Here is a 10,327-nt window from a genome sequence, read left to right as displayed (position 1 = left end):
CTGCTCCAAGTGCCCTTCCAGGATTTCACCTGCCTTGTCCATTGGTCCGGCCCATCCGCTTTTCGCAGTCACTTTGGTAGGTGGCAGCCCCAGATTACAGACGAGGAAACTAAGATGAGTTGTCCTCTCCAGGGTCACACACTGAGAAAGCCAACCACAGATGCAAGCTTCCATCCTTGACCCATTGACCAACCTAATTTACTCCCAGAGTCACTCCTGCTCCACCCATGCCTCTGGGCAGATTAGGAGCAAGCACTTCTTTTAGGGCGAGGCAGCCTGAGGCAGACACCTTGGCAGTAGCACCTTCAGATACCCTGGTTCCTGCCCCTGGGGAATGTTTAGTCTTGTAGGGGAGAGTGTCTTAATCAGATCGTAACCTGATGTGATACATCGTGTAACTGCACAAGATAACAAAATGGTTGATTCTGCTCCTGGGGGGACAGGAAGTCTTCACAGGAGAGGTGTCCTCCAAACTGAGTTTTGAAGGATGTCCAGGGGTTTGCCAGCTCGACAGGAGTTGGGGGCAGTCCAGGCAGAGGGAACAGTGTGAGCATAAGGCTGGAGGGGCGTCAACCAGCAGTGTGTGGGGACCTAAGTGAAGTGGGTAGCCTTTCTCTCCTCCAGGGGATCTTCCCAACCCAGGGATCGAACCCAGGTCTCCCGCACTGCAGGCAGATTCTTCAACAGCTGACCCATAAGAGAAGCCCAAGAATACTGGGGTGGGTAGCCTATCCCTTCTCCAGTAGATCTTCCCAACCCAGGAATCAAACCGGGGTCTCCTGCATTGCAGGCGGATTCCTTACCAACTGATCTATGAGGGAAGCCCTTGGAGACCTAAGAGGTTATTTTGGCTAAAGAGCAAAGACAATGTGTTGGGGGGAGGAAGTGGAGCAGGGGGTGCGGAGACTGGAAAGGACGCCTTGGTTCCCAGCCCTGACCGCCCCCACCCTCCCACCCCCACCCATATGATTAGTGTGTGGGGAGGCAGAGGCACTCCGGAGGGGAGTGAAGAGTCAGGATATTGCAAATACAGGCAGTAGGGGCTACCAGGTGCCCCGTCCAGTTCAGCGCCACCCTCTTGCTGCCTCTCCAGGGTCCGGCCCCTTCACTCCTTTCTCACATTAGTGGGCAGCAGGCTCTGCCTAACAGGCCGGGCTGAGTGCCCTCGTGGTGAACCTCAGCAGTGATGCCCGGCCCGCCACTCCTCCTGGGGTCCTGCTGGATCCTCCCTGGGCAGGCAGGAACTATACTCCTCCCCACCGAGGCTGCTGTCTTCTCTCTCTGCCTGGGACCTTCGGAACCTTAGACATCGCTGCCCCTGGGCTGCAGGGTCTGTGTGTCCATGGTCTCTGTCACATCCTTCTTTGGCAATGGCCAACTTTTCCTGAGTGCCTTGCATGCTGGGCACTGGGACTAACACACAGGATGGCTCCATGTCCCTGCGGAGTGGGTCTGATGTCCCCCATTCTGCAGATGATGGACTAGGCTTCCAGGAATTCAAACCCCAGCCCCAGAATGAAATACCCAGACCCCTGTGTTGTGCGGTGGGTTAACTATACCCTGAATAGATTTTTATCTCAGACTCAATGCAGGCAGGGCCCAGGATGAAAGTGACCCTGAGGTCACAGAGGGAACCGGGAGCAGCTTGTACCTTGTTGGGTCTCGGGCTTCTTCTCATGCAGCCCTACCCCACCTCCACTCACCTGCATGGGGAATGGCTGCCTCCCCGCTTCCACCCAGCGGATGCTCTGATGCCCCTCAGCTGCGCCATGGCCTCTGGCCCAAGAAGTGCTGGAGTCAAGCTGAGGTCAGCAGGATGCTGTTAACAGCCTTGCACCCCAAGACCAGACCCTGGGCCTCTCCTTCACCTAGCCCCTACCTTGGGGCCCACGCAGGTGCCAAGCCCTCACCATTCCTGCTCACCTTCGCTCTGAAACTGGCTCCGCCCACGAGGAGACCAGGCCTCAGAGAAGAATCTTGCCCGAGGCCACAGAATCAGTGATGCCAAGACCTAGACCCATAGCCAGATTCCGAGTTGGAAGTCCTCTCGCAGCCCTGACACATCTGACCTGAAGCCACCCCACCTGCCGTGGTGTCTCCTCTGAGCAGGCTGCCTGGATGGCTCCTACTCACAACGACTGCCACCCCTCACCTCTATGTCACCCAGCCTAGGAGACCCAGGTATGAGTCATGGAGATCTTCCCTGAGCGTCAGAGTTCTTCTCTGTACAATAGGGGTGATGGTGGTCTCAGGGCTGAGGTAACTCTGAGGTGGTTTGAGGTTCAGCACCAGCCAGGTACACAGGTAGGTGCTAATTAGTGTTGGCCACACCTACCCTGATGGTGAAATGGGGTCCATCTTGAGTCGAAAAGTCAAAGAGTAGCTTGTTCCTCCCTCCTCCCAGGGAGCCTGGCGTCTCATCTGCCTCCCCAGGCCAGGGTGACCCCAAAGAAGGAAAGGTCACTACAGTACCGTTTATTACCAGAGACACCAGGGGGCTGTCAGAACTTCGCAGCAGGAGGGGCGGGGTAGAGGGGAGGGGCGGTCATGGACAGAGCCGTGGGACCTGGCGGGGTACGCGGGAGCTCTGGGGCCAAGGTTCCTCTGGCAGGAGGGAGAGGCTGAGGCCCTGGGAGAGGGTGGTGGTCCACACGCAGGTCGGCAGGGGCCCCCAGTGGGCTTTCAGAGGTCCCCAAGAGGAGCTTGCAGGAAAATCCCCATGCACTGTCTCTAGAAACCTGGGAGGCAAGTGTACCCTGTGGGTTGGGCTGGCAGAGAAGCAAGATGGGGCCCCACCCTTCCAAGATGGGGAGAGGGCTGGGAACTGAGGCTGGGGGAGACTTTGGGTGAGATTCTGGCCTGGGTGACCCTGGCAGTCTCCCTCAGCCTCTCTCCGAGCCTCAGTTTCTCCCTCCGGAGAACACCTGCAATGCCGGGGTGCGGGGTGTGTGTGTGGCGGGGGGCAGCAGGCATTTTCGGGAGGGGCGGGAGCAGGCCTGGGAGGGATACCCAGCAGGCAGCCTTCACTTCCCTGCACTTCTTGCTCGGGCCACCTGAGTGGGTCGCGTGGTGGGGTGGGGGGCCCTAGGGCATCTGGAGGGCGGAGCGGGATGGGGGTCCCTCCGAGGCCGAGGTGGAAGCGGCTCTGTTGCTACGAGGGGCCTTAGCAACGCACCCATTCAGCGGAGACAAAGGCGCTGTCACTTGAGCGCAGAGGCGCCTCTGCCGCTCTCTTGTTCCCACAGACGCTGCGCCTGCGGGGGCGGGTGCTGGGGGGCTGGGAGCCGAGGTGTGTAGCGGGGTGATGGGTGGGGAGGCTGGGGTGGGGGGTGCCTTTCTGCATGCTCAGCACGCCCCCCATCTGCAGGACGCCTGCGCCCTCCCGGCAGGCCTGCAGGGGGCGCCTCCAGCCCATTTTGCAGAAGGGGAAGCTGAGACACGGAAGGACTGGGACATCCGCCTGGACGCAGGTCGGCTGGGAGTTTGGGGTCATACAGACCCAGGCTCAGATGTGCCTAGGCTTACCCCCACGTGACTCCTGCTGCCTCAGTGTCCTCATCTGTGGGGGTGGGGGCCCGACCCCTGGCTCGTCAAGGGCTCCTCTCTGTGCCTCAGCGTTCTGAGCGGCACAATGGGAGGGTGACCACACCCCTGTTTTCCCCAGTCACCTCATGAAAGGAGCCACCAGATGCCCAGGTTTAGCACAGAGCTCAGCCCCACTGAGAGCTCCATAGACCTGCCTCTGGCCCTGGCTGGAAAGAACCCGGAACTTTCGGAGGCGGGGCAGTGCTGAGTCGGCCCCTCAGAGGCTTGTCTCTGGTTCAAGACTGTGGGAGGCCAGGGACCACGGTCCCCAGGGGCTTCCCTCGGGCCAGGATAAGTGCTCCTTGAGCAGGTGGCCCCGGCCCTGCCCTGCTACCCACAGGCCCCCACCCCCTACTCCATCACGTCCCCATCAGCTGTCCAATGGGGAAACTGAGGCCTTGGGGAAAGTACTTGCTCCTCGTTGGGCTTGGAAGAACTCTCAGACCATCAGGCATCTGGCCAGAGCGCTAAGAGTGGGTGAAGTGGGGCGGCGGGCGTGGGGCGCACAGAGGAAGGCAGGCCAATGGTTCCCTGCCGTCCCAGCAGCACTGGCCAGGGAAGGGGTCCCAAACTTACTCCCTAAGAAAGCCTTTCCCCAGAGCACTGACCGAGCCCACCGGGCGCTAGTGGGGGAATTTTAGGCACCAACAAGGAGCAGAATGAGACAGGAAGAGCCTCTCAAACTGTGGGAGGCCGGGTGGGGTTGCTTCTCAAATCACTTCCATTTCCACACAGTGGGGCTGAGGGACTGTCCGGGCACCAAGGGAAAAAGGGGGACACCCCACCTGGGGTGTGGGAGCCGTACCTGAAGCCTTGAATGCTGTCAGCTCCACGGCCTGAGGACAGAGGAGGCCCATCAGGGGCTGGTCCCCCTCTCCTTCTGCTCCTCTGGCTCTGGGGGCCCTTGGCTACCTTGGAGATGACTGCTCCACCCCCAGGGGCCTTGGCATTCAGGTTCTGCCAGCTGCTCCCAGCACCCTTCAGTCTAGGAGTTGACGGAGGAGGCCCCCTGGGTCCCCAGGAGAAGCCCCCACCCCAGCCCCATGCTGATCCCTGTGGTTTCCCTAACCCTTCTGGTCACAACTGCCAGCCCCTTGGTTGAGCCCTGCCACCCCTGACCCAGCCTCACCGGTCTCTCGGGTTCTGCAATGGAGGAGAAGGTTGTGGGGATCCTGGGGCCATGGGTTCCTAGAAGGGGGAAGACAATTGAGCAGGTGAACCTGTAGGAGACCGAGGCAGGAGGCTGTCTCTCTCTGCTCCCCTACCCTGAACAGGGACCTCATTATTAAAAAAAACTCTTTAAGAATCCACTCAAAAATTCACCTTGTAAATTAGCGCTGAAGAAACCAGGACCCAGAGAGGGAAAGTAACTCGCCCAAAGGCGCAGAGCAGGGGAAGTAGGAGCTGGGATACCAATTCCTGGCCTGACCCTGAAGTCATTCAACCCATGCCCTGTCTCAGGGCGCCGAACCCCATCCATCTACCTGCCTTCAGGAACCCCCCACACCCCTGCTGCATGACCCAGGGAGGGCAACTCTGGCAAGCTCTGCCTCTGGGCTGGGCCCCAGGGACCCCTGCTGCCTGGTGGTGGAGTGGTAGGAGGTAAGGAGCCTTTTATAAGCCACCCCCAGGCCCTGCAGCCACAGGACTCCCTGGGCCTGTCTCCTTGTCTTTCAGATGCTTGGGCTGAGCACGGGGGAGGCTGGGGCACCGGGTAGCACTTGGACTGGAGGGTGGTTGTGGTCTTACCTCTAAGAGCCAGGTGTCTCTGGGGTGGAGCCAAGACTCTGGGGTCATCCCTGGCCACCTCCCAGGGACACGAGGGTCTAGAGTGGAACCCCGGGCCCGTGGGACTGGAGCGAGCCTGAAAGGAAGGGGCATCACCGCTGGGATCCCTGCCAGAGGTAGGACCTCCCGCCCCTTGGCCCCCAGGCCTGCCCACCGTGAATGCCTCTGCTGCCTTCTTCTCAGTCATCCTCCGCAGGGCGCTCCAGACCTGGAGGATGGGGCAGGGGCAGGGCTGGGACCCTTCCCCGACCCCCACGGGCTGGGTGCAGAGCCCCCGACAAGTAAGCCCTACCCACCCCCATCCACATCCCACCCCAGCAGCAGCCTGGGTCCCCGGACTCACCTCTCCGTTGTAGGCGGCATAGACCAGGAAGATGTACGGCCCCTGGGGACAGACCCAGGGTGAGGGTGGGTGACCTCCTGGGAGGTCCCCATCTCCCACTGCCTGGCCTGGCACCACAGCACAGGCAGCCCCAGAGACATTTAGAGACACTGGCCAGTGAACACAAGTCCTGCCCTGTCCGCCAACCCGTGATGGGGAGTGGGCAGTTGTGGCATTCCATGGTAAAAAGAACCAGGAGGGCCTGGCCCTGCCGGATCCCATGCCTTCAGTCTTGGGTCAGCAGGCAGCCTCTCTGCCCTCTATCCCTCCACGCCCCACCCCCTGACCTGCCCTGTCCTCATGGCCTCACCACCTCCTGAAGCTCCAAGGCTAAGTGAGGTCCAGGAACAGCAGACCTGGCAGGGACCTCACTACATCCTGACTGTTCAGTTCAGTTCAGTCGTGTCCGACTCTTTGGGACCCTGTGGACTGCAGCACGCCAGGCCTCCCTGTCCCAACTCTCAGAGTGTACTCAAACTCATGTCCATCGAGTTGGTGATGCCATCCAACCATCTCATCCTCTGTCATCCCCTTCTCCTCCTGCCCTCAGTCTTTCCCAGCATCAGGGTCTTTTCCAATGAGTCAGCTCTTCGCATCAGGTGGCCAAAGTATTGGAGTTTCCGCTTCAACATCAGTCCTTCCAATGAACACCCAGGGCTGATCTCCTCTAGGATGGACTGGTTGGATCTCCTTGCAGTCCAAGGGATTCTCAGGAGTCTTCTCCAACACCACAGTTCAAAAGCATCAATTCTTTGGCACTCAGCTTTCCTCTAGCTGAATGCCTCTCTGAGTCTCTGTTTCTTCATCTGGGAAGTCGGGATGTGGCCAGGACTTGCCTCCTGCTGTGTGTGAAGGCGGAGTCACAGCGGCTCCTCCCCACACATTCTAGGACTACAAAGCCCTGGCCCCTCACCAAGCACCAGCATGCTTGACCCTCACAGCAGCTCCATGGCAGGGGGTGGAGGGAGGTTCATTCTCCCCATTTGATGGAGAGGGTCCTGGGGCCGGGGGTGGGGACAGAGCAATGTGTCCCAGGCCTAAGTGTGGGCCTCCACCCACAGGTGGCTGGTGGAGCTTAGGACTCCCTCACCCTCCACTTGGACGATGCAAAAGGCAACAGTTTCTCCCCTGAGGCTCAGACAAGGGAACACAGGTGAGGAAATGTGGGGTTCCTTGAGGCCCTCTAGCTTCCCAGGGCTGAGAACTGGAGCCCCAGAGCCCTACTACTCTCCCCAGCTCCCAGGCACCAACTGGGTCGCTACCAGCCCCAACGCTGCCCCTAAGCCAGACCCTGGGGGCTCCCAGCCCAACACACCCGGCCGGTACTCTCCCTGCAGCTCTCTGCACGGCGTCCCCCATCTCATCTCCTTTGACTCAGTCCTTATGCTAAGTCGCTTTGTGAGCCCATGGACTGTAGCCCATCAGGCTCCTCTGTCCATGGGATTCTCCAGGCAAGAATACTAGAGTGGGTTGCCATGCTCTCCTCTAGGGAATCTTCCCAACCCAGGGGTCAACCCCATGTCTCCTGCATTGGCAGGCAGGTTCTTTACCACTAGCGCCACTCCTCACACCCAAACATTCACTCCAATCCAACCACACCAGCAACCTGTCTAACACCCTCCCAGGCCTGGGTGGAAGTCTGAGCTCCTCACACCAGCTCTGGGGACCCTGCATGGTCTGGCCCCCATGTTCCCTCCTGCGACATTTCTCACCAGCTCCCCCGACCCCATGTCTCCCTCCATCTGATTCCACTGTGCTCCCCTAACTTAAAACTTTATTCCCCTCTCTCCATGCAGCATTCAGGCATTCGCTGAGCACCACTGCCTCCAGGGAATGCCCACCCTGCCTCCCCACGCGACCCTGACTGCCGCTTGTGCCTCTCAGTCTCAATCGCACCGTACTGCAGTTGTGTGGCTCTGGTGTCTGTCTGCACCCCCAGGCTGAGACCTCCAAGGGTGGTTTCTTTGATCCTGTGCCCCACCACGGTCTCAGCATGCAGCCCAGCTCGGGCACAGGGGAGGCACTGGGGAAGAACATGCTGAATGGCTGAATGAAACCATCTTGCAGCAGGTTATGCTTTGGTCTTTGCAAATATCATCTCAATGGAACCCAACAGTGATCTCATGAGGTGGAGATTATGATTCCCTTTATACAGATGTAGAAACTGAAGCCTGTCTCCATTTGTCTAGGCCTTCCAACAAGACCCTCAGGCACGGAAGGTGTGAGCCCCAACCTGTCACAAGACTGAGGCTCTGCTCTTCCAGCACAAAACCTGGCAGAGAGGCCAGACGGAAACAAATCACCCCCAAAAGCAAATAAATGAGTCCAGGCAGATTTCAATCCCTCCAGCCCCATCCCTGCTCCCTGGTCACCTGGGGCAGGTCCTGCCCAGTTTATGCCCCAAGACAGTGAGAAAGCGATGAGGCTGGAGGTTGAGCGGGGAGAGTGCGACATGGAGAAACAGCAGGTATGACGGAAGAGAGAGGAGAGGGAAAGGCCAGGCCTGGAGAGGGACACATCCAGGAAGGACTCAGAGAACGTGCCTCTGAGCTGACTTGGGAGCTGCCCTGAGACAGTCACGGGAACATCAGAGCGGGCTCAGGTCTCATGCCTTCTGACCCATCACAAGACAGCCTTTCACCAGACCTGAAGGTCTGAGGCTGGCTGGGGGCAGGGGGCCAGAGGGGTGACCCTCAGAGAGAGGGAGAGGCAGGGGAAGGGACCAAGAGACAGGGTCAGAGCCCAACAGAAGGGGAGATGTAGAGAGAGGCCCAGAGGAGCCAGGTAAGACCCACGCCAGAGGAAAAGGGGACAGGGAGAGGAGACTGTGGCAGAGACAGAGCCCGAGAGACAGAGAAGGAATCTCAGGGAAAACTCAGAGACAAGTAACGAGACACCGAGAGAGGAAGGGACCTGCCCTGAGAGGGAGGCGGCGAGGGCTGTGAGGGCGGCTCTGGCCCCGTGGCTGCAGGGCCACGGGCAGGGATGGAGCTGGAGCAGTTGCCATAGCAACAGGAAGCTGCTGCCCTCCCCACTCTGAGGCAGGGTGGAGAGACCTGGGCAGGGTCTCTCTGTTAAGTGGGCCGACCGTAAGGGCTTCTCCGTGTCCGTCTGTGTCCCCAGCTGCTCAGCCCTGCCACGTCTGCGGGAGCCGTGCTTCTTTGCGAAGAGTGTGGGAACCCCAGGTTTTCTTCACTCTCCTGGCCCCACTCCGGGCGCGACCCCCATCCTTCCCGAGCTGTCTGCTGCTTCCCCCACCACCTGTTTTTCCTTTCTCCAGTCCCACGCCTGTCGGCAGAGGGCGGCGAGTCCCCAAGGCCCAGGGGGAGACGATAGCATGGACCAGGACCCTGGAGCACTAGGCGCAGACCACAGGAAGAGGTGCTAGAGGCAGCAGGGAGGCCGAGGGGCAGGGTGGGCTCTCCTTGGACTGTCCTCCCTCCCAGCGCTTACTCAGTCCCCTGGTGGTGGCTGTTTGTGTCCATGCCCGAGTCCCCATAGATCTGCAGACTCCTGAGGACGGGTGCCTGGTCTGACCCACTTCTGTGGCCCCAGGACACGCGACCGGAAAGGCGCACAGTGGGGTTTCCGCAGTCCCATGGCACTTTTCCGTGGGTCATGTCCTTCCAAGCAGCACCTTTTCTAAACTGCTGTTTTCACTGGTGGAGTAGCTCGTGCTGCCCCACATAGGCCACCCGCAGATGCCAAGGGGAGAGGCCCCCCCGCCCCGCTCAGCTTCCTGCCGAGGCCTGAAGTGGCTGGAGCACAGCCTGGAGGCTGGGACTTCTGCTGCGCCCTTGAGCGTCAGGATGCCAGGCATCTTAGCCACCCCCTCCTGGGCCTCAGCTTCCTCAGCTGTCTAACGGGCCACAAAATCCTCCCTGAGGTTCTGCTGTTTGATTGGAGGTTTGACCCAGTCCCCTCTTGTCCGTCCTCCCCCCAGCAATGTCCCCAATGCCTTGGTGACAACCATGAGAGAGAGGACACTCCCTCCCCAGCCCCCTGGCCAGCCAGCCACGCCCGCGGAGCTCATGTGTGGCCCAGGGCCCGGAGGTACCTGCAGGGAATTGAGGCCCACGGCGGCGTAGGCCCAGGCCGGGCTGAGGTGCACCAGCACGCCCACCAGCCAGGTCAGGCCCAGGACAGGCAGCAGGACCAACACCGGCTTCACTGTGGCCCTGCAGGACAGAGGCTGGGCTGGGGAGGCTAGGGGCCCCGGGGGGGTCCCCACAGGGTTCTGGGGAGGGCAGTCCCTGCCATGCATCTGGAAAGGGGCCAGAGCTGCAGACCAGGGACCGCGGCTCAGGACTTGGGTGTAGCTGGAAAGCTCAGACACCCAGAGTGGTAGGGAGTAGGGGTGGTGGAACTAGGAAGGTGGGATCCCAGTTCCAAGCCTGGCTCATCCCAAGCCTGGCTCAAGGGAAGGGAGTGGCAGCTGTCCAGGGGGAGGGCTGAGGCCTGGACAGTGGGTCCAAGGGACATGGATCTGAAAGGGCTTCCTCTTCGCCCTCCTCAAGGCCCCCGGGGGGTGACCATGCTTCTTAAGGCCCCACTGGCTTGGGTTGCCCTTCC

General features: G+C 60.3%; 1 protein-coding gene across 1 annotated transcript in view; it reads right to left on the bottom strand.

Annotated features, from left to right (window-relative positions):
- Positions 1-1,036: 1,036 nt before the first annotated feature.
- ADGRD2 (adhesion G protein-coupled receptor D2) overlaps positions 1,037-10,327 on the bottom strand; it is a 30,086-nt gene continuing 20,795 nt past the window's right edge. The window contains exons 20-26 of the mRNA XM_027556236.1: positions 9,813-9,933; positions 5,717-5,758; positions 5,528-5,581; positions 5,335-5,449; positions 4,715-4,773; positions 4,391-4,421; positions 1,037-2,738 (exon numbers count right to left, since the gene is read on the bottom strand). Of these exons, the coding sequence (XP_027412037.1) occupies positions 2,731-2,738; positions 4,391-4,421; positions 4,715-4,773; positions 5,335-5,449; positions 5,528-5,581; positions 5,717-5,758; positions 9,813-9,933 (430 nt within the window). The 3' untranslated portion in view covers positions 1,037-2,730. The remainder of the gene's footprint in view (positions 2,739-4,390; positions 4,422-4,714; positions 4,774-5,334; positions 5,450-5,527; positions 5,582-5,716; positions 5,759-9,812; positions 9,934-10,327) is intronic.

The sequence above is a fragment of the Bos indicus x Bos taurus genome, chromosome 11 (genome assembly GCF_003369695.1).
Source record: "Bos indicus x Bos taurus breed Angus x Brahman F1 hybrid chromosome 11, Bos_hybrid_MaternalHap_v2.0, whole genome shotgun sequence".
Classification (NCBI taxonomy): domain Eukaryota; kingdom Metazoa; phylum Chordata; class Mammalia; order Artiodactyla; family Bovidae; genus Bos; species Bos indicus x Bos taurus.
Note: the sequence above shows the minus strand (reverse complement) of the source record. Positions and strands in the feature narration are given on the sequence as shown.